The sequence below is a fragment of the Phalacrocorax aristotelis genome, chromosome 1, assembly GCF_949628215.1.
Source record: "Phalacrocorax aristotelis chromosome 1, bGulAri2.1, whole genome shotgun sequence".
NCBI classification, from domain to species: Eukaryota; Metazoa; Chordata; class Aves; order Suliformes; family Phalacrocoracidae; genus Phalacrocorax; species Phalacrocorax aristotelis.
Window position 1 is genome coordinate 161,033,782 of NC_134276.1, and position 23,510 is coordinate 161,057,291.

At 47.4% G+C, this 23,510-nt stretch overlaps 1 protein-coding gene across 5 annotated transcripts; it reads right to left on the reverse strand.

Annotated features, from left to right (window-relative positions):
* Nucleotides 1–157: 157 nt before the first annotated feature.
* IL2RB (interleukin 2 receptor subunit beta) lies at nucleotides 158–22,785 on the reverse strand. 5 transcript variants are annotated; one of them, XM_075076532.1, is made up of 11 exons: nucleotides 22,452–22,523; nucleotides 14,792–15,426; nucleotides 13,430–13,527; nucleotides 12,972–13,098; nucleotides 11,389–11,494; nucleotides 9,921–10,029; nucleotides 8,805–8,953; nucleotides 8,210–8,381; nucleotides 6,375–6,471; nucleotides 4,463–4,547; nucleotides 158–3,092 (listed from the first exon to the last, which is right to left on the reverse strand). In XM_075076532.1, the coding sequence occupies exons 3-11, from the start codon at nucleotides 13,509–13,511 to the stop codon at nucleotides 2,286–2,288; spliced, it is 1,734 nt and encodes a 577-aa protein (XP_074932633.1). In that variant the 5' UTR covers nucleotides 13,512–13,527; nucleotides 14,792–15,426; nucleotides 22,452–22,523; the 3' UTR covers nucleotides 158–2,285. The 5 variants fall into 5 exon arrangements, with proteins under 5 accessions (XP_074932633.1, XP_074932641.1, XP_074932649.1 ...); XM_075076540.1 differs by lacking the exon at nucleotides 22,452–22,523 and adding an exon at nucleotides 22,241–22,438 and having other exon boundaries at nucleotides 14,792–15,113; XM_075076548.1 differs by lacking the exon at nucleotides 14,792–15,426 and having other exon boundaries at nucleotides 22,452–22,785.
* Nucleotides 22,786–23,510: the final 725 nt, after the last annotated feature.

A 23,510-nucleotide genomic window follows, 5' to 3' on the forward strand; every position in this document is an offset into this window, starting at 1 on the left:
GCTTTCTGTTTTAGGTGGCTGAGTCCCTTGCAGAAGGGAGTAGGAAGGAGGGCTAAAGGTATATTAGTCTGAGGAAAGCTTTACCTAGTCCCCTATTTAGAAAAGCTGTTAATCCTTTCCCCCCACCCCAAGGACAGAAGAACACTGTGGATTCCTTAATGTTTCTTTTATTTACAAAGAGGCAAAGTTTTTCTTTTGCACTTAGCAGCAAGAATAATTGAGAAGCTTATGAAGATCTACATTGGGACAAGATAACCATCACTACAACTAGGATTCTTGGTCCATGTAAGATAGCAAATTTCTCATCAGTGGCAAGGGATTCAGTGTCTCTTTCTGAAGTCCATCTGGGAAGATTCTCAAAGTACAGCAAACAGCTGGGCAAGCCTTTTGCTTCCTTAACAGGGAAGCTGTGGGGTCTTCTTCACCTGCTGTTTCCTGGAGACAACGGAGCGTACCACATCTTGATGCAGTTAGTGAAGAAGCTGATGAGAGGAGAGGTATAGCTCCCCCAGCCTCTCAGCTGCAGGCAGGCTCAAATCCTTTGAGCAGCAATTTTGAGGTGAAATTGAAGCCAGTGGGTGACCCTGTAGCTGGGACTCATAATGACATTCAGGCTGCACAATGTGGGGTCAGGTAACAGTGTGGGACCAGGACAAAGGGGCAGCTTGGTGCTTGTATGAAAAAGAGGTAGGAAAGAATTAGTTCTGGGTGATACTCACAGGAGTGATAGAAGTACCAAGAAGTTTGATATCCTTGACCTTTTTGATATAAAAACTCTTAGAAGAAAGATCTTTAGCACAAGGGTGGTATTTTCCCACTGCTGAATAGTCCAGAAATATGGCAAGAAAGTGGAGAGACAGTACAGATGTTGAATGCAGGTATGGATGTAACAAGAACAGCTTGTCTTCCTTTGCCTTGCTGCTTTTTCTTCCATGGTGTGATGCTTTTTCTCAACCCAGATCAGCAAATGCAGAGGAAAAAGAAAAAAAATGTAGTCTTTGCTATCTCCATTCTTTGTGAGTGGATTGAGGTTTTCTTTTCAGTAAAGGTGCTGATTCGTAAGTTAGTTTTCTGGGCTCATTGACCACATCTTTTTCACTAATTAGGCAATGGTTTCCCTTGAGCAATGGAAGGAATGGGCAGCGCTGTTGCGATGTTTTCCACTAATACAGGATGTGGGATGAACTATTCTGCAATCAGCTTATCATAGTCAAATAATTCTATTTTGCCAGCAGGGCAGAGAGGCTTTCGATTTCATGAAAAATATTGCAGCAAGAATGGGAAATTGTGTGCATTCTTTTTACTGCCATCATCAGACCTGGGAGAAAGAAGCGGGGGGGGAGAGGGGATTTCCCCAGTATTTTTAACACAATAATGGGGATTTCTTTTACACTGCACTGCTTAGACAGCTGACACAGTTGTGGCTCTTAGAGACTTGAGTCTAAAGCTGAACCGAGTAGCTCAGAATGTAATCTCTGGTTAAAACCTGAAGTGGGGACATTACAGAAAGAATTACAGCCTTGGTCAGTCAGGAGGAGTTGTCTTCACCCATTTCATGATTGGCCCCAGCACTGACTGGCAGTGCTACTGTCCCCTGTAAAACATCTCATATCCACCTCTTCAGGTATTTCTCCCTCCCGTCAGAGGTTTTTAGGCTGGGATGAGGCAAATGGACCATGTGCCTGCTCAGCCTCAAAGCTGAGTGCTATTTTACACCAAGATGCAAAGCATGGAAGCACTGGCGTAGCCTCCTACAGGGAGCTGGGAAAGAAAAATCAAGCTGGTGAGGTTCAGGATGGCACTTGAGCAGTGTGGTAAGGGGTTTCTATGCCATGAGATCCAGTGATAGCAGAGAAACAGGTCTAGTTATGAAGGTGAGTCCTTGTTGACCTGCATGCCTAAGAATCAGGCTTCTATGTCTCCATTAGCTGTGTAGCCACTGAACAGTTTTAATGTACCTTTATCATTCTCCGTGTGTTGCTTTACTGTCCTGTAGCCCGGTTATCCATGCAAAATGTCCTCTCATTTCCAGCAGTCTGTTTCACGAACACTTTACCTTGGGAACTAGGGCTACCCATGTAGCCATCCATAAATTTACACCTTGTCCATCCTATCCCTTTTCTGGTTTTGCAGCCCTCTAGAGTAACTGTGTTCTTCAGCCTCATTAAGGAACATTCACAATGGGTTTGATGCTGAAGACACATTCATGTCCTGAATAGAAAAACTGTCTGTCTAGCCTTCCCTGCAGAGGACTTTCCCACCTATGGGTTTCCTCCAGGCAGATCCTAGACAGAGCAATGGCTGTACTGGCTTTGGAGGTCCTTCAGAGAAAGGTAGGCACCAGTGTTTGGGACCTGGCTGGAGAAGACTGTTCTGCATGGATCCTCATCCTCAGTTTGCCTTAGAGGTGGAGGCTGACAGAAAGAAGAGGCAGCATGTGCTGCTGGTGTACAGGTGTCAATTGGAGGGCCTGCCTTCCCACTCCCCTCCGTTACATCAATAGTATCACTGTCATGAAGGTCCGGTGGATCAGGAAAGTGAGTGTACAGCTGGCATAGGGCTTTGTCCATCACCTTCTCATCCTGCTTCAGAACTGGTGTTGGTAAAGTACCTTCACTTGACTGGAGAGCCCCAGAAATAGCCATGGCCCGCTGGGCTTCATCTTCTGTCTCTTCCATGAAGGAGTTGTTTTGAAAGCCCCAGGTCGCCTTGATACAATGAAGGAAGTTGTGGGACAACACAGGCATGTCCTCTGCCAGTGTGCAGAGGTCTGGGGAGGGAAGAGCATGGTAAGACTCACCATCCTCGCTGCCACTGCCCTCCTGGGTGAAAGGCTCATAGGTGAAGTAGACCTGACAGGGCTCAATCTCAAAGGAGTTGGGAAGGTGAAAGAAGAAGTAGCCTTGGTTGGTGAAGCAGCTGGATACAGAGTGCCCACTGGTTTCTAAGGGAGGATCAGGAGTCGGGGTTCCCTTGCAAAGTAGAAACTGGGAATCCTGGTCATTCTTCTGCATCACCTCAAGCATGGAGATCTCTGGGGCTGTGCTGTTCACACAGTAGGAAGATGTGGAGAACGGGGAGGAGAGCCATTTCTGATGGGGAAGAAACACAGGAGAGTGTTATGCCCAAAGTATAACATGCAGTGAGGAACCAAAGGTTTCTTCTCCTGAGCATGCACAGCAAACAACCTTTTCTCTGTCCAAGCAAGAGTTGCCAGAGGTGGTGAGGAGGGAAATTCACGTTCATGATGTCTCACCTACAGGATTTTTAGAGAGAGTATATCTTTCTATCACTTCGAAATGAAGAGCAGATCTTGCAAGCCTATGTTTTGAGATTCCTGGGGAAGGGGGACAGAGGATGGAAGATTAAAGTGAAAGAAAGAAAGAAGTTACAGGACCATAAGTTGAAGTGAAGGTGGAAACACGAAAAGCAGTACTTTGCATCTCATGCTATCTATTCCTAGGTGCTGAACCAGTTTCTGATATGTCTACTTGGCCCTATGCAGATTTCTTGTCTAAAGTGCTCTTCCAGGCTTCCTGTGCCTAGATTTCCACACTCACCATGAGGACATCCTGCATTGCACCATTACCCTTAAAAATAAACTGGTTTTGGTAACATCCAACTTCATTGCCTTTATGGCCAGTAAAGCCAATTTTTCTAGTTCTTCTGCACTGAGAAAGTGTCTTCAGTGCCTGCTGCACACCCCCAAGCCCTTACTCTGCACCCTTCCCCTGCAGTTTAAGCTTTCTAAGGCTTTTTGCACTTAGGATTTTCAAAAGCTTTGCTGTCCTCTGGACCCTCTGCAGTTTGTTTCCACCCTTCTTAAAGTGAGATGCCCCTTGGGATCACATCCCACATCTTGCATCTGATATTCCCTTTAATACTGCACAGAATGGTAGTTGTCTCCTTGCAGCTGCCCATATTCACAGAGAGATTAGGGAAGGGGAGAAAGCGGGGGTGGAGAAAGAAGGGAAAGAGACAACAAGAATGCAGGAAACAGCTAAGTGCCATCCGGCATGATGGCAATTCACATTAGGAGCCGAGAAAAGGCTCACAGTCAGGGGGAGAGGATCATAGCAGGAAATCTGGGGAAGAGCTGGGCAGCCTAGGGCAGGCAGGGAGGGACCCAAGTGGGGTGCAAGGGGATCTGAGAGGCCAAGCTCCCTCCCACAGGTCCCTTGTTTTCTCTCAGGCTGCCCGTTAGGGGAGCAGGGTGCTGAGGTTTGTGTGGTTTGCCATTTCTCAGTTCTGTAATTAGAGATGCCTCAGCTCAGTGTCAGGTTTTAGAAGGTCAGAAAATAAAACTCGAGGGCAGAAACCAGCAGCTGGTGCTACAGGCATATGTACTGTGTGTGCACATGTTGATCTGACAACTAGGTGTCTCTCCCAGGCATGTGCAGCTGGACCCTCCTTTCCTTCATTTCTCCCTCATAACCACTTGGCTCCATCCCCAGTCCCATACCTGAATGTCACCTCCATGAACTGAAACAAGTGGGGGAAAGAACTTCTCGGGGTCTGGGATGTGAATCTTCATGAACTTCTTAAACCTTCAGAAAAGAAAATAAGAAGGAGGAATGAAGCAGGGCCTGATCCTGACTGACATGGCACTGTGGTGGGGGTAGGAGAGACCATCACAGCTCATGGGTACTACCCTGTCACAGCGGAGAAGTAAAGTAAGAACAAGCCTGAGAGCTTGCCTGGCTTTTGAGAGGCCTGAAATGCAGAGGCCAAGGGATGAGAGATATGGAGATGAGGCAGTTAAACCTGGCATTGGAAAATACCCTCCCCTCAGCCTTTTCCCTGGGGAAGCACAACCAACCAACCATACACTAGATTCTTTGGTTCCTTTCACTGGCTGGTCACCTTAACCTGTCCACCTGCCCCTCTCCCCTCCTGCCCTGATGACAAACTAGGAAGGTCTCCCTTGTTTCCAGGGTCCAGCTGCTGTGAGTTGCCCCTTCTTTGCTTTGCTGTCGCCACAATGACTCAGAGGACCACATGGCCAGAATGGGATCATTGCTGGCAAAGCAATGTGGCAAAAAAATGTGCCTCAACTGTCCGTCCTGTTAACAGAACACTGCATGGTATAGCTAGGACACACTGGCTGTGCAAGCCATCTGAGCACATCTTGTGTCCATCCAATGGCCTCTACTTCACTGGAACCAGTGTGTTGTTATCCTGAGGCAGCAAAAAGTGATCTAATACGCTCCTTAGTCCCTCAGAGATGTTGGCTGTCAGCTTTTTGCTGAAGTTTTGCTGCGGGATGCTCTGAGAAAAGACCCTCCCAGCCTCTGGAGGCCATCAGTGTACTCTCTGAAGCACCAGAATTTGCTAGTTCTTGCATATAAACTACCTTACATCACTGCAGATGCTATTTTTATTCATGCATGTCTAATCCTTCTTTGGATCTTACCTCAGCATTATCCTCTATCCAGTTCCCCCAGGTTAATTATGCTCTGTGGAGAAAGGAGGCCTTTTTATCTCTCTGTGCCATATAGTTAACACTTCCTCACCTTTCTGTTATGTCTCAAGGTAAAACAGTGGTCAGTGACTTTCTCAGTATCCAACTTCCTTCAATCTGCTTCTCCTTTCCTCAGAGAAGCCATCCTAGCCTCTGCTGCCTCACCCCTGAGAATATTTCTCCCTGCTTCCTGCCACAAACATCAGCACCCTGCTTCTTTGTCTCTGTCCTGAGCTAAGAAAACATGAGGCCATTTCTAACCTTGCCATGCTGACAAGTCACTCTCTGTATTATTGCATGGGGCAACGTTATAAGACACTTTCAGGCCCGAATAAAAGCAATGTCTGGGTAGAAACACTGACAAAGAAGTCTTTAAAGCATCATGTAGATGTTTACCAGGATGTGATGAGACACTCCAGGACTGCACAGACCAGGGAGAGGAAGAATTGTGCTCCTCACTCATGAGTTTTGCCTACAGACTAAATGTCGCTATGTTCTTGCTGGAGTGTTGAAGTGAGAAGGTAGCAGATCTAGGCTTGCTTGGTCCTCTTTACTGAGGAAGTGCTCAGCCTACTGACCTGCTTTTTAAGAGGCAATTTTGGTGCATCCCTGCCAGGGAACATCACTCTAATCCATGGGCAACAGAAGTGCTGAGGCAGCTGTTTTTAATTCAGCTGAGGGACAGCACCAGGTCACGGGAGTGTGGCATGATTCGATGACGGTGGTGAAACCACATCACCTTGGGTGGTGATATATCTCCCCAGACAAATGTCACCCTCAAAATGTTGGGCTATAGACCATATTTTTAAGTAATTCTCTATCCTGAGTAATGCAAGTGAAAAATAACTCTGGTTTTGAGAAGACACACAAGTTATAAGAGAGGAACAGACAGGAAAACTTGATTCTCATTTACCATTTCAGGGTCCGTAAGTTAATAAGGAAGGCAGTCCCAATGATCACAAAGATGCAACTGCTCACTATAAGAGCTGGCAAGACTGGCCGCGATGTTTCTGCAAGATGAGAGAGAACGAGGGAATTGCTGTGAAAATTTAGCCAGGATTCTGGAGGTAGGAGCTGCATACCTTCCATGGCTCTTCAAGCTGATCAAAGTGGGCCTTTATTATAATTTTATATAATTATAATATATAAAATACTATAATATATATTATATATTGTGTATAAAACATAATATTTATATAATATTGTAATATTATAATATTATATAAGATTAGAATATACAGGTCAGATAAATGAGTTCTGCTGTGTTGCGTAGGATGCCTTTGAGCTGCGATGGGTTTCAATGTCTATTTGGCACGGCTTAACAGATAATTTGTGCTGAACAACTTGAACTCCCTGTTCATAACAGCACCACAGCTGGGGGTTGCCACAGATGAGGTACCACAGTGCTGGTTGAAGTGACCATCAACCTGCCAGTTTTGTTGCAAATGAAAGCAAGGAATCCTAAAATCAGCATAAGTGGAGTTGAACACTTGAAGAGTTGTAGGAAAGCTTTAGGAGGCTAGGAAGGTTACAGCTTTCTACCACATGATGATCTTAGTACTTGGATTTCAGGGTTACGAGAAAGAGACTGAATTCTCACAATGCCAGCTCTGCCATCACTCCTCAGGCTTGTCGGGCATTATCTCAAACTTTTCTTAATCTGTCTCTTTCACACACATCTCCCCAGTGCAATTCTGCTTAGTCTTGTTATTCTGGTGCCTGTCTCCTCTGCCTGCCACCCCCATCTCCCTCCATCCCTAGTACCCCTTGGTCTGGGCCTGCAGAGCTCCTCTGGAGTAGTTGTGAGGGAGCAGAGAACAATAAAATAAGGAGGAGACATTTTTAGGACATTCTTTGCCTGTCCTTGAGATGCTACTCAGATCACTTTGTCTCCTCTGCCTCTAGTACCTTGGTTATCTTTGGGTCTTGGTTGCTATGACAACTGGTTGCGGCTGTATGCTATTCATTGACATCACACACTGACAAAATTTGATCACCGCAGCAACACAGTGCCCTTTCTAAACATAGCTCCTCTGTTTATACCAGCACCAGGCACAACAGGGAGGGGCTGAGCAGGGGCAGAGAGGGGGCGATATGAGAAGGAATAACCTCTATCTGCTTATTTTTCAGAAAAGAAATTACAGAGACCACAGCCAATGACTCACCAAAGAGACTCATCCAGGGCATTGACTTTCAAGGCTAGATATGGCCTCCATGCTGTGGTTCATGGTAATGGCTGATGCAAGTCTTGGCAGACCTTTTTGGAAGGGACTAACATACATGTAAATCTCACATTCTCCATGACACTTTGCTTCCTAGGCTCAGGTCTCCTTTGGTTCAAGAGCTGAGTGCTCTGTTTCACTGCATTTCACTGATCAATGGCTCCAATGAACTGGGCCATTTTAGAAATCTGGATTTATGTTCCTAGGTCACAGAAGCACCTGGGAAAATGCCAGTCCTGGCCACTGCTTCTGCAGGTCAGACATCTGGCAGTCCCTGATTTACAACTTGTGGATTTTTCCTGACTCCTGGAAGTCAGAGGGGCTTTTCTGGGCTCAAGGGGTCTTTGCCCTTAAGCCCTGTTGAGGCAGCCTGACCTAACAGATTAGGAGGGACAGATCATTTTCAAACTTTCTATTGCTCCCTACCCATCTTCCTCCAGCTTCTCAGCCTGCTTGAACCTTCTACTTTGTTTTCCCTGAGTCCCCTTTTTCCCTCCAGGCCAGACCGCCTGACTTTGATACTTACGGTCAGCACGTGTCCTCCACAATATTGTCTCACTCCAGTCGCTCCACACGCCTTTGTAGACACTTGAGGGACTTGGCCTTGCACGGACAGCGGCCTCATATTTCAAGTCAGGGGAGAGTCTTTCAAACACTGCCCACATCTGGTCCTGCACAATGGTGAAGTTTCTGGCCTCCTAGGGGTAGGGCAAAATTAGAGCATCATCACCACCCTGGCTTACAGCCTCATGTACGCATCTACCCATCTCTTCCAAGGCCCTCACAGAGGACCTGCCTCAGATCCCTACACCTTTACACTGTTTCTTCTCCCTGGAGGACAAGGCTTCTCTGCTCTTTTTCATCTCTTTCAGGTCTGTCGTGGCGCTGTCTGGATTTCTTTATGACAGCACTAAGTAAAATAGGATTCCCATCTGCCTCCCTGTCATCACCAAACACTGGCAGCAGGTGACAGAGATAAGAGAGTGGGAGGTGTCATCTGCTCTCCAGCTTCACCAAAACTGGTTTCATCCTGAGGTGAGGTCCAGGAGCAAATCCTGGGTGATGTAAAGAAGACCAGTATTCATATGGTGACAGGTTCCAGTGCCCCACTCTGTACTCACCTCCCAGGACTGACTTGTGGTTCGATACCGCACTTGGTATTCCCGTTCCCCTTTCAAATAATGAGACGAAACATTCAGGCACCATGTTAAGTTGTAGGTGTTTTCAGTTTTGGTAACCATCTGAAGATTTCCTGGTGGCCTCAGTTTTACTGGAAAGAGAGAAGGAGCAGGGCTGATACTCCCGTACTTTCTGTCCATAACAGGGCTCCACCACAAATCACATTGCAGCAGGGTTGGTGCCTTGGCTGTCATCACAGACTCCAGCCAGTCACAGCCACGTGAGATGGTTAGTGAGCTCCCCTCTCTGTTCCTCCTTCTTCCCCACTGTCACTGAAGGCAAAAGGCCTGTAGTCTCTGGACTACATTAAAGGCAGCTCCTCCTGTGAGAGTGGCCCCTGCAGTCAGTGCAATCAATCCCACATAGCCATGCATCCTATCTTGTAGGGGTGATCCACAGGGAAATCGTACAGACAGGAATGGGGCACAGCTGGGGGGTGATAGCTGCTTCCCAGCTGCTCTTTCAGAGCGCTACAACCACAGAGGATGGAGTTACAGAGACTGTCTGGTCTGATCCTTCCCAATTCCTCAATCCAGACATGCCTTCCTATGCCTTACCTTGCAGCAGCTCTATTGGACCTCTCCTTGAGCCAGGTACACTCACACATCCAGCAAAAAAAATGACGCAAGCAGATGTTTTTCTGTTGGATTAGTGAGTTGAATCCTTTCAGCAAAGATTGATGCATGCCAAAGCTGGCTTAAAGGAGGCTGGAAGCAAATATCTGATAAAAGGGGCAGGGGAAGAGCAGCAAGACCTTCCCTCCTTCTTGAGCATGCATTTTTCAGGAGGTCAGCTGAGCTGTCACTACTTGTTTGAAGCCAGAACTCCTGGTGCAAAGCACTCTCATTCACTAGTGTCCCAGATACAAGGCAGGATAGGAAGCGGCTGGCATGACATTGCATGTTAGAGGTGCAAGTGGCAGAAGTCAATGTAGGGGACAAGGAAAAGACACAAGTCTAAAATCAGCTGTGGGTGTTGGATAGGGGTGGATGGGGAAGAGAAATTAGATATCATTTGGTGGGGAAGCTTCAGAGGCTGCAAGACAGATGAGTACTCACTATTTGCAAGTGGCCTGAAATTTTCTATTTGCACAGGTATAGACCTATTCTCTCCAATCTGGCAATGGACAGACATGGTAAGACTGTCTGCAGCGGTGAAGTATTGAACCTGCAAGGAACATTTACCATTAGTGACACTGAAGCCTTATCAATAAGCTTACGTATTTCTAAGTATTGCCTATGTATATGAGGTTTAAGAATACTTGATAATAAATATGGATGATATTTGTGGCTGAAAGGCGTAAGCCTCAATGGTCAGCGACGAACCAAAGATTTATACTTCCTGTAGTTGGATTTTTTTTGTTCATTGGTGAGAAGGGCACAAAATATTGTGATATGCTAGTTTGCTAGGATTGCTGTATGTGCTGACTAAGCAAGAAACAAGTTACTTTCTATGAGTGGCATATTTTGAGAAAAAATATTTTTACGAAAACGTTTTGTTGTTCATTGGTAAGACTGAGACAACATTAGTATTAAATATTATTCTTGAAATGCAATGATACTAAAGGGCTACAAACGTCATACAGTATTAAATAAGCAATAGGGAAATTTGCTTGATCAGAAAGAAAAGATTTTGGAGCTGTTTACCAACCCTGCAATTTGTCTTTGCACATGATGTGCAAATGTAAGAACATCTTCTGTCATTAGAACTGGTTGTGGCTTTATCAATAAGGAGAATTAGCTCATATTTGGGTGGGTTTTTTTTCTGAAAACACAAGGACTACAATAATTCTGGATATGACTGAAGGAAGTACATAATGAATCTAAAAACAACTGATTTAAATAAAAGATAATAGCTAGAGGATTTGCATCACCATTAGCTCCAGTGATGTGTTGCTGTTGCACTTTGCATTTAACATATAAAATCATAGATTCATTAAGGTTGGAAAACACCTCTAGGATCATCAAGTCCAACCATCAACCCAACACTACCATGTGTCCTAAACCATGCCCTGAAGTGCCACTTCTACACGTCTTTTAAATACCTCCAGGGGTGGTGACTCTACCACTTCTCTGGGCAGCCTGTTCCAACGCCTGACCACTCTTTCAGTCAAGAAGTTGATCCTAATATCCAATCTAAACCTCCCCCGATGCAGCTTGAAGCCGTTAACTAGGCTTCACAGTAGTTGATGATCTGGAAAATGATACTGACCTCTTAAAGGAAAATGAGGCCAAGAGGTGGCCTCAGAGCTGGTGGTGCTGTCCATCCCTCCTCAGAGGCTTCTTCATGTGTCAGGACAGCGTGGCCCAGCTCACAATAAAGCCAATTCTCCCAGCAGGGGAACCCACAAGGGTGATGCATTATCGACAATACACAACTCCAAGCCCAACCCCAGAACCAGAGTCAGGGATTAGGTTTGGGCTTTTTATACTGCTCCCGGGTGTCACACTGTTCATACACCCCAAATCCACTTACAAACACTTTCCACCTTGTCATTAGCCAGAATATCCCAGATGAATTACTCACATCACTGTTTTTGTTGAAGGTCTTGATGCATGTCCTCAGTCCTGTCATGTGTTCTGCCTTGGGTAATTTACAGTACTGCTTGGATTGTTCAAGTAAGAGAGAATCCCTGGGTTTTAAGCAGGAGAACTCCAGTGAGCTTGGAAGGCTGTTTTGTATTTAGTCAAACTTTAGGTAGCACTAAAGATCTTTCAAAGCATTTTGCATCCTACCATATTTGCTGAAGAGTTTACAGCAAGGATGCAATCCCATTTTCTCTCCCCACTGCATCACTCAGACAAATTTAATATGCTTGCACATGGAGAGTCAAAGCATCCCAGTTATTTCAAGCCAAAGATAACAGTAGGTTTCCAGTTTCCAAGTCTTCACAAAACCCTCTTGCTTTACCTTCCCTGCTTCCTGTTTATATCAAAGCATGCAGAGCCCAAACACACCTGCAGCCCACAATTGCACCAGCGTGGCCCTGTAAGATGGATGCCTGTTTCAGCCCCTCCAGGGTTTACAGGTCTCCCTCAAGCCACTGGCTGTCCTGTAGGATCTCAGATACCAAGTGAGATGTATCTTCTGAACCAGGTTACATCTCAGTCGGGCAGGACCATACGTCACACTTGGCAGAGCCATGACCTCTCTCCTGGTCTGGCAAGCGTGGCTAGACAGCCTAAGCTGAGCTATGGCACAAAGGGTGACATGGTGGGAGAGCATCGAAGGGGTATCAGACTGAGCTGTCTGCTCCAGCTGTAAGGTCAGATAAAGCCTGGGCCTTGCTGATCGTGGGGAGAGGTGGCGTCCTAGAGTTCTGGTCAAGCCATGCCACAGTTCCAAATCCAGCCCAAATTCCAGCCCCAGCCTCTGTGATTCACACCCATGGAGCAACATAAATATTTTAGCTTTCTAGGTCCATGCACCAGGCCCCAGCGGGAGGTGTCTCTATGGCAGTCACGAGCAACCCACCCACTGCCAGAATCACACTGAGCCTCTCATTATGACAGGCACTCAGGGAAGCCCTGAGGTAGGCTGGTAAGTCTCTTGGCTAAAGATGCCAGTCTGGGAGACCACAGAGACTCAGTGAGCCCTCACTGTGGTTCTGGCCACACGCCTACCCCTCTGCTGGGAGGTGTGTGGGAGAAGAAAACATGAGAGAGATTAAAGGGTCAGGGGAGATAAGGGGAACAATATTTTCCTTCATTTATTGTTACTCAGGCTGCAACATCCCAGCTCACCCTGGCAATGGGCAAATGGCACCATCTCTATATATCCTCCTTTTCCATTGAAAACGCCTTTCAGTCCAGAGGGTGGCTACCAAGGAAGAGGAATTTTTTTGAAAATGAAGCACAGACAGAGCTATGGAGCTGGACGATGGGCTGTGCTAGACAGTTTGGGACTGTCATATGACAAAAGACTGATCAGTGGCCAGCATCTCAGCCCACATGGGGTTAGAGACAAAGTTCAAGACAAAGCCCTTCAGCTCTGTGACTCCACTACATGTGGCCTGGGGAGGGAAAGCCTACATTTTTGTTAAGTGGTAAACTTTTCAGGACACTTTTAATTCACAGCATTGGCTTTCCTCAGCTTCTCCAGTTACCCACCTTTCACTAAATCCTAAACTTGATAAAATCTCCAGCTGGCATGGTGCTTCAACCAGGTCCCTGCCTGGGTTCCAGTCGCAGAAGAGAGCCGCCCGCGAGTCATACCAACAAGTTAGGCTGGAGGCACCTTCCAGCAGAGAAGAGATGAACAGTAACATGGCTGAATTAGCAATGATGATTGACATTAACCATCACCCCAGACAATTCTGTCCATCCCAAACTGCAGACTGGCTCCTCTGCTGGATAACTAACTCCAAGTAAGAAAGGCAGAGCCACTCACTTCTCTCTGTCCTTGGAGGGTGATGTGCTCATAAAGGACTTTTAACTATTGCAACCGCCTCTGGCTGTAAGTTACAATACAATCATTGCACAGCAACACACCATGGCACACACGCTCCTCTGGCTGACCACCCTCCCTGCTCACCTGGCTGGCATGGGTGAAGGGAATCACTTCTTACCTTGTGCCGAGTCTGATGCCAGTAAGAGAGGTGTGACACTGAACAGCCAGAAGTGACACAGAAGGAGCAAAGAGGGCTTCATCTGTACTGGTGACACACTGAAAGAGAGAAGATCCCCCTTAACATAGCTTAGCAATGCAAATTAGGAAGATATCACCTCACAGGATGCAGGGCTCAAAGCCAGTGCCAGTATTCCAGGCTCAGAAACTCATACCCGTTCCACTCTGGAGTCTGTGCTTTTCCCTCAGCACCTCATTGTTTTCCTGCCTTGGGTGCTGTGCTCAGCACTGAAACCGTTTGCAGTGCAGCACAGGCAGGCTGTTTGCAGGAGTAATGCCTTCTGGAAATGTGTGTGTGAGTGCACAGCAGTCCGCATGTGTTTTTTTCAGGCTGCTTGCTGACTCAGGTAGAGAGTGCTGCCTTGGTTGCACACAGCTTGTGCTTTGAAGAGCTTTTTTTTTTTGTAAGCTTCAGGGCTGAAATAACTAGGTGCTTGCTGAGTAAGAGGGGTCCCTGGCTGCAACTGACAAAAGTTAGTTGCAGAACTCATGGCTTAGGTGGTAGATTTTGAATGGCTTGTTTGTGACAGTGGGAGAAATCAGGGAGAAGGAGTTTACCGGGTTCTAGTAAGTCCAGGCTCTACCATATCAAAAAATATTACACAGTCATGCACAAGCCATGTACCATCCTTGCCAAGTAGACCCTCCACTGCCTTGGAAGGATCCATGCTTTTAGGTGTAGCAGAAAATTTGGGCTTTGTAATCAGGAAACTCTGAAGCACCCCTCATCGACCCGTGGTACCCAGGGAGGGTCCTTGTCTTACCAAGCCTGTACAGCCATGCTCCATATTAGACAGACTGGGCTTACAAACTTTTCATCCAAGCCTCCCCCTCTCCCCATCCACCTGGACACCCACTCAAGGTCTGCCTCTGCCCACAGGAGAAGGGACCACCTGCACCTCTCAGCAAGCCTGGAGCCCAGGCAGAGCTAAGCAAAACAAGACAGAGTCCGGCTGGACCTTGCCGGGACTGCCAGAGGAGCGGGAAGAGAGGGTTTATAAAAGGCTGGCATGAGGCATAATATTGATTCCTATTATGATAAAAGATTAGGTTCAGAGGAAGAAAAACATGACGACAATGCATTAACAGACAAAGGGGAGAGAGAGAGAGAGAGAGAGAAAGCAGGCGGCGTGGTTGTGAGATGTGGGGTATGATTTGAGAGGACTGTGGAGAGACAGAGAGATAAATACGTGCTTAGCCCTCCCCAACGGCGAGATTCAGTTTGTCAGACTGAAACTCCTTCCAAGACGCTTTTCAGATCAGCCACCCCCGTGTGGGAGAGAGCTGGCATCGCCCCCTTTACCTTCCAGCACCAGGCACCCGGCGGTCCAGACGAAAGGAGTCCCCGGGGACCAGGTCGCAGGGTTGGTTGGAAGCAGGGGCTGGACGTCAAACAGTGATGGGAATGGGGAGGGGGAAAATGGAGAGTGATGGAGAGGGATATCCTAGTTCAGTGCATGTCCAGCCATCAGCCAGTGCTGCTGGAGTAAGAGAGGAGTCTTCAGCCCAGCAGTTCTGCTGTGGAGCCGTTCCTCTTGTACACGCGTGGTCTCTCTCTATCTTCTCCCTCTCACCTTTGCACAGGAAGCTGCCACTTGCTTGCCTTGTCAGACTGAGACGAGGCCCTGAAGTATCGAAAAGGCTAGCGAGGCCGAGAATAAAAAGCCCCAAACCACGTCCTACTTCCTGCTGGTAAAGCAATAGGTGCAGAAACAAGGGTGGAGGGATCAGGTGTTAGCTTGCAGTGCTGACATATACTGGGACCAGTTTGTAACTATTGCTGGGAAGCAAAAGAGAGAGAGAGAAGGACCTGTCCTCTTGGGACACTGGCAAGAGACCCATAGCTTCCCCTTTCAGATGCCCAGACAGACCACTCATATCACTCTCAGGGTCTGCACACATGCACAAATCACTTTGAAACCAAGGACAGGAGTCAATCTGCAGTAGAAATACCATGAGCCAGTTTGTGAAAAATAACTCAAGTCATTGACCTAAGTACACCAGAATGAAACCACCCTCTCCACAAGTGCCCCAGTTTCAGAGGAACCATCATGGGTCAAAGGGGAGTGGAACAAGGGCAGTGCTGAGTGTGAAGAAGTTTAAGGCACAACCCTCACACTTGCAGATGGTGTGATACCACAGGAACACCCATTCCGCAGCCTCCCTACCAGGCAAGCGTGCCACTTACTCCACAGAAGGAAGACTCACCCCCTTTACCTGGGACTTGCAGCTAGTCCAGACAGGCAATGCTGCCCTGCAGTAGCTGCAGTGCCTGTTTGGCATGGCTTGTCCATTCAACAGGCCAGAAGGGAGTAAAAAAAATATGTCCACCTTCTTCCAAAGCTTAGCATGGTCTCACCTTTGCAGATGGCTAATGTCTTATGGGCCTTGCAGGGCACGTTTAGTTTTAGAAGGTCCTTTTGCCACAGACAGATGTTTTCCCAAGCACACATCATCTTTGCCTCCCAAGCCAAGAGGGATGCACAAACACAAATCCACAGCCCAATGGTTGTCCAATTAACAAATAGGCATGCATATGCACACGTGTCCACACACACGTCTCTTTTTCCATCCACAGACACAGTTCTCTGAAGTGCAGCTCATCACATTTCCTGTCTGGTCTGGGCTGCATGAAGATGGCCACTGGTATGGGGCCAGATGATGAGAATCTCCTTTTATACACACAGTGGTCACCATACCCTGTGCTCCTCACCTTTCTCTCCTACAGCAGCTCAAGGCCCAAGCTCAGGTCCAGCAAGCAGGTTTTGCTGACCAAAAGTTGCCAGAGGCTAATCTCAAGTCTCCAGGCAGTTTCTTTTTGAGGACTCCATAAACCTGAAGGATGGGGCCTCCTTTACCAACAATGGGATCTCGATTTCAGGTAGTGGTAAAAGGGTGTGGGAGGAGGATTAGTTTTTAGTCACAGGCATCCCACCTCAGAGACTGGATCTCAGAAGATATTAGACCTCAAAAAGAAATAGTGTTGGAGCAAAACAATGATTTGAAGGCACGGGCAGAGCCATTTTGAAGGAGGTTGCAATAGTGGGTCCTCATGACCATTTCTGGAAGAGCATTGCAGTTACTCCAGCATAAAGCACTCACTTGGCCAGTGGTTTGGAGTGCAACACCTCTTTCCTCACCATGTATGACATGGACCAGGAGTCTGAGTGCTGTCATTTGGATGCTCTTGCTAGTCATCTGAGGACTCGTGTTATGGCCAACCTTTGCATGGGCAACTGGGGAACCTGACCAGCCAGCCTCTGTTGAAAAGGAGCAGGGGAGAGGATGGGCTGTGTGCACTTCTGCTCTGGTAATCACTGTCTGTGTTAGTTGCATCTTGGAGGCTCCCAACAGGGTGGAGCTGTAATGGTATGTATCATCAGGGCACAGCCTGCCTTTCCCAGGAACCCTTTAAATGAACATAGCTTACTCTGGCGCAGAAGTCCTGAGCTGAAGCACTGAAGTGCTCTGTGAGTAACCTCTTGGTATCACCAGCTCTGTAGCTGCAATGCATTAGTCACGTTAACCATCATTTTTCCTGTTTGTCCTTCAGACTGAGAAATCTGCACCTTCCTTCAGACCAGAGATCATTTTAGGAAAGCAAGAACACAAAGCACCCATTTTTTTATTGTTCAGCTTATCAAGGGCAAAAAGAAAACCCACTGATTCCCTTTTTTTCTTTTTTTTTTGTTAATGTGTAAGAATCAGATAAGGTTGATTATGCACTGTGGTACCTGAAATAGTGGAAGAGAAATACTTAACATGTAGTTAGTCCGTAGAGAAGATAAGCACCTGCTACAGTTGAAAACAAAGATTTATCTGGTCAGCCAATTCACTGGAGACAGTTTTTTCTAGATCTGGGTCTCTACATTAGATTCTCGGGAAGATTTTTTTTATATCTAGTAAGGACTCATGTCACATTTAAGACTTTCCCACTAAGGGTGCTAATGGAGAGCCAGCTCTCCTCTATCCAGCCACCTTTGCTTAAAAGTAGTAAGGGATATACTCATGTATCCTGTATATCCCAAAGGGATATACTCCTTTGACAAGTGTGACTGGAATTGAGTAGCTTTCCCAAAATTGTGAGGGGAGGGGGAATGGTCTGACAGATCAGCTAGCAGACAGCCAAACACCAATGCATGGAGACACAGTCTGCCTCAGGAGGTTTAATTTCCACTGGAAACACAGTTTAAAATGTACTAAAGTAATTACTGTGTGGCATAAGTAAGAGAGGGTTTCCTACACAAGCATGATACCATGATTGTGTCCAGATCCCATCTGATACAGATAAACACACTGGCTGTCAGCACAGTTTTCAGACTTGATTGCCCAGGATGTTGTGCTACTGAGAATTTGGCAATTTTTATCTCCTTTACATTATTAGGAATGGTGCCATTTGTAATGTGAGAAGCCAAACAAAACCACACCATCAGCGACAACGTGCGAGGTGTTCTTGTGATTACCTTCCTGTGCCCATAATGGTGACTGAGACGGATGAACTCACTAGTCAGCGTTGTTGTTTGGTGTTAAAGCAGCAGGTAAAAGTGTGGTGTTGGAGGCTTGGTTAAAGGCGTTGTCCAGGCCAGATCAGTGTTTCAGGGTCAATGCAAGTTTTAAAAACCCTGAAGGCTGGGACAGGTCCTTATGCACAGGCTTATCTTTTTGCCTTCGCTCTGCTTTCATTAGAGAAGAGCACTGCCGCTCAAACTTCTCATTTTCAGTTGCGTGTCCACTGAGAGTCTCTGCAGAATGGTAGAGGTGAACAGAACAGACTGAGTGAAGAAGTGTGAAGCACAGAAGTATTGTGTGGTGTCAAATTATCCTATGATTCATCAATGCTGTCATTAGGTTAGGCACATCCCTTCCCTTTGCTGGCTTTCATCTGGGTCTGGGGTCCCAGGCTAACTGGAATGCCTTGCCTGTGGTTTACAAACCACTCAGCTCACTAGAAGTGAGCTCAGTGGACAGCTCAGCAGATCCATCTCAGTGTCCTGTCCCCACGGCGCTCTGAGGTGGAGCAGTGGGAAGGGTGCAGAGCCAGCAGGAGGTGAGGGAATAAGGGCAGATGCCCTGATGGCCACTGAAGTTCGCTTCCTGAGAGGATACACTGTGAAGATCTCTACATGCTCTGTAGGTTATTTTTGGTACTTTCCAAATAATGTTGTTTTAACTATAACCTTTACATTGAATTTCCTGCCATTCGTATACATGCACTTCTCAAAACTATGACATTGTTCTACATCTGCTGTTATTTTCCCCTTAAATTGTGGTTCTACTCCGAAAAAAGTCTGTAAAAATGGCCCTGTGGGGAACCACTGTTTAGTGTATCTGCGAGCTCTTTATTGAATTTGTTCACATTACCAGTCTAAAAGAGGCTTTGCTTTGTATCAAAATGGCAATCTTGGGATGACATTAAAAAGTCAAGATTTTTTTTTTCCTCCTGCTCCACCACCCCTAGGGATATTGCTGTTATAGGCTAAACGCTGCCCTCAGGTTAATCTCCATCACTGTGTTTAAGTGGAGAGGTATTTAGGCAATGGAGTTTAAGTTCTGGGATCAGGTACCACAATGGGGTAACCATGCTGGGCAGCAAGCATTAAGCCCACGTATACAGCAGAAGATATTCCTGCATTTCTTCCCTTCCAACTCCTGTCACACAAAGAGTGTCCTGACAGATCAGCCTGGTAAAAGCAGAAGACATCAAATATACACAGAAATACAAAAAATATTCAAAAGTAGGGATTCCCTAGCCCTGCAGGCTAAGGATAAAAGTGATGGGAAGCTGAGGCATTTGCAGGCACTCTCACCAAGGCAAGTCTGGGGCCACAGCTGGGAGCGGGTGGAGGAGGTGTTCACTTTCACTCCCTGCCAGTGATGGTCACAGGCCCAGAGAAGTGGGGAAACAAGGGTGGGAGGAGAAGCATGCTATTTTCGAACAGTTTCACTCTTAGCCTGCCTGGCTGAGAACACATAACTATGAGCTCATAAGCATGAGCACGGGACAGTCACGAGATGCCCCCATTCAAGACCTCAGCCCTGGCTTCTTGTGATGTTTGGGTAGAACTAGACAGTGTCAGGACTTTGGTCTGAAGGGCTGGAGCCCAAGCAGCAGACTCAAGGCTTAAGAGAACTTCTAGGTGTGGATTCCTGCTCCCCAATGGTTGCTTGTGGTGCCACAAGGGCTGTGCAGACCAGAGTCCCTCCCCAGGGACACTCAGTGAAGACCTGGTCTCTCACCCTGGGCCAGGCACTCTGTGTTCCTCTGTACCCTTGGGCTCGGCAGCACGCAGGAAGGCCAGTACCTACGCCCTTGTCTGAGCCTGCGGACATAGTGTGTGAGGCACAGCATGTGTTTGAGCCAAAGCAGCGTGGCAAGTGGTCTCAGTCAGCTGAATTGCGGCATCTGGGTATGCAGATGGTCTTAGCCTGGCACACCTGCAATGGAAAACTCACCAGTGTGAACTTGAGGGAACGTGGCGCACTCATGGGACTATCGATGTATTTGTACAGCTTTCACATCCTCTCTGCATCTCAATTTCCACAGCAGAGAAAGGGGCATAAAGGACATCTTCCCACCAAGAACTGAGATTTGCAGACCAGGCACCAGATCCTGCACTGCATGCAGGTGCCCACTGCCCAGGTATACAGGGACATTATTGACTTCTAGTATTAAAACATGCCTGTGCACGTCCCTGAGGGTTCCCCTGGCTTTGAATGCTGAAGATGCATGGCCAGAGTGCCTACTGAACTTGCTTACAGACCTGCATTGAAAAGCAAGTGCCTGTGCAACTTATATGATCTACAGGAGGGCAGGACTGGATTCTGAGACCAGCCTTACACCAAATCTGTGCCTGAGCAAGATAATGAGCTGAATGCTGGCCGATTTGCTATTCAGCACCAGCAACAGCTCTTGTCCTTGAGGGAAATTATTACCTTGTTACCTGGGCAGTCTTGGAAAGATAAAGCCCTGCTCTGTTTTGCAGCCTGCCAATGTGTTACATCTCTCTCTATTTAAAGTTAGAGGGGCTTGCGTGTGAATGCTTGACAAGCCTAATATGAAGCAATGACAGCTTCCAGACCTAATAAATGGAGAAGAATTCAGAGAGTTATTGTACATTGAAAATTGCTTGAAGGCAAGACTGCAAGGAAATTCTTGGGAATAAACCCTCAGGTTCTTTGATTAGTAAGGCTTGCTCCCAATTTAATAAAATTTCTCTTCCTTCTCAAGAAGAAAAAACCATTACAACTACCAACCCATTCTGCTCAGAGCTCTCCTTGCTCCTTCTCCATTTTCTTAATCTCTGTGCCTGAGCAGTTTCTAGAAAGGCATTTAATTAGATCGTTGATTTTGTTTTAAAATATACTTGATGATGTAACGATTATCCAAAAGCCAACCCCCTGCTCCCCCTTAAGCCCTTCGGGGGTTGCTGATTTGTGACTATGGTAATTATTAGCCTTCATGTCATTAAAACACCTGAACAGAATGGACTTGTTTGGATGCAGCTGCCTGTCTCCCCACAGCTTGGTGCTCCTGTCTCTTCCCTGGGCTCAGTCAGGAGAGCCATGCTCTGTGGTTTCCCTGCTCTGTGGTTTCCCAGGTTCAGCTCCCACCTGCCACCGCCCCCACCCCCCATTTGCCTTCTAACATTGCTGCTTGTGAGCACTTTACTCTTTCTTTCCCACCTCGGGAGGCAGAAGATATGACGAGAAAGACAGTGTGCCTGGATGGAAGGAATGGAAGGGAAGGGTGAAGTCCAGGTCCATGACCTGAACCAAGGACTTCAGTGCACTTCACTCCCCCAAGTGATGTATCGCCTTGTAAAACAGGTCAGCCCAAAGGGGTCCTCATCCCTCTTGAGACCTCCATCAGGTTTTCAGCTCTGGGCTTGCTCCTCTGAGAACTTTTCCTCTTAGGCAACTGCCCTCTGAGATGAACTGCCGATAGCAGAGCAGCTCTGCAGCTTGATGAAGTTTTTGGGTATGGTTGCATGCAACTGAAAAGCCCATCTTCTGGATGGGGGGGCTGGAGTAGGAAAGGCTGCTTGTTGCTGGAGACTACTAACCAGATGCTGGTGAACACTGCAAGACCACCACTTGGAGAAAAAACAAGCAGTATGGAAATTACTACTTTCCCACTGTGGCCTCTGAGGAGCCTGAAGGTGTTGCTTGAGAGATGTGACACAGAGCCCTTTATATGTGAGACATTTCAGGTTTGTTGCTATAAACGCAAAGCCACATCTCACCACATCCACCCTATTGACTGCACCTGTATTTGGGAAAGGGGATGTGGAGGTCTCAGGGGAAATGGGACTTTGTTCCTTGAAAGAAAAACAAGACCATTGTGTCACGTTCCTCCTCTTCTGTTCTTAAGAGCAGCATGCATGGACAGGAGGGGAATGCCTTTTTGAATATCACCATTCCCTGTTGCTCCAGCACCTCCTGCATAAGAAGCAGGAAAGGGCACAGAGCGTTGAAGCAGTTCATAGTTTTAGCCTCCCTCTCCCTGCAGCTCAAAAGAGCAACTGCAGCCCTCGCAGCCAGCACGGCGCCAGGAGGGCTATTTTAGGCTATTTTTGTGTGCTGTGCCCCACAGTTGGGAGCGGGTTGTGGGGAATGAGGGGGAATGCCCTCTGCTTGCACCTGTGCACACATTCGCACACATAAACACGCACACACATGCACGCACACACAGCTGCAGCCAAGTGGGGAGACACGGAGAGGATCAAGTGCTTGGCTCCACTCAAACGCTTACCGTGGAAACAGGCCAAGGACAACACATGTCTGCAGGCGCCAGAGTCCCTTCCTTTAGCCATGGTCTACCCAGGTGGGACCTTCATTTTAAGGGGAAACTTGCAGGGTTGCTTTTATGTTTCAAGGATGAGGGCATCAGAACAGTTCCCCAGTGCTGACCTTCCTGGGACCCCAAGAGAAAGGATCCCCCCCCTTCGTCCTATTCTCCCTACCTCCTTGGTGGGCAGCAGGTTCCCTCATTGGCGATGCTCAGTGCCCAGAGCGAAGGTGGCTGTTGAAAAGGACTGCTCGGGTTTTTTTTCCCATCAGTCTTGGAAATTATGCTGGCAGCCTGGTGCAGTAGCTGTCCCTCCTTCCCCCCTCCCCTGCTTCAGCCCCCATGAGGGGGGAGGAAGAGCGTGGGTGGTGGAAGGAGTTGTGGTCCCCAGATGTGTGAATTGTTGTTGAGCAGAAATAGCGCACCACGGACAAACAGCAGAGCAGCTCAGCTGAGAGCCATCGCATCGGGCTTGCGTCACTGACCTTTTCCTCTCGCCCTTCTCAGTCCTCACCTGACCCTCCCACCGCTTCCCCTGCACTTTGCACTCGGAGACCTCTCTGCACAGTGCTTCACAATGGTGAGGAGGGCTGGCACAGGATGGGGGGAGTGGAAAAAAACAAGCCTGCAACAAAGATAAGGCAATGCAGTGATCCTCTCTCTATTTCCCCAGAGCTCAGGTTGCCACCCTGCAGGACAAGAGATTCACAGGCTGACTGAAAACATCACTGTCCCTGCCTCATCTAGCCATTGCAATGAGGGCATAGCTGTTCTGCCTCCACAGCTGGCAGGGCTGGGGATGGGGGAGGAGAAACAAGTCTGTCCTAGGGTCAGGGGAGTGCTTCAGGCTCTGACATATCATGAACAAATGGAATTTCAAAAAAACATTTCAAAGCCTTGCAGGAGCAAGCTTGAAACGTGGTACAATTGTAAAAGCCTGCATAAGTCTTCTAAAGAGTCAAACAATGCCACCAGCATACCACATAAAGAGAAGTGGGAGTCAGGTGAAGGAAGGCCTTGGGAGGTGTTTTGGACTGTGGTAATGATAATTCTGTGGGCCCTTGGCCCAAAAGATCTGCTGAATTGCTGCCTGTGGCTGCAGGGACAGGGTTTGATTGCCTGGAAAGTCCTTTCTAGTGCTCTGCTCTATTCCACTACTTCAGGGGAAGAATTGAGGGGACACAGGGGAAAAAAGGTGTGTGTAGGGTCAAATGGAAGAATGCCATGGGCCCAG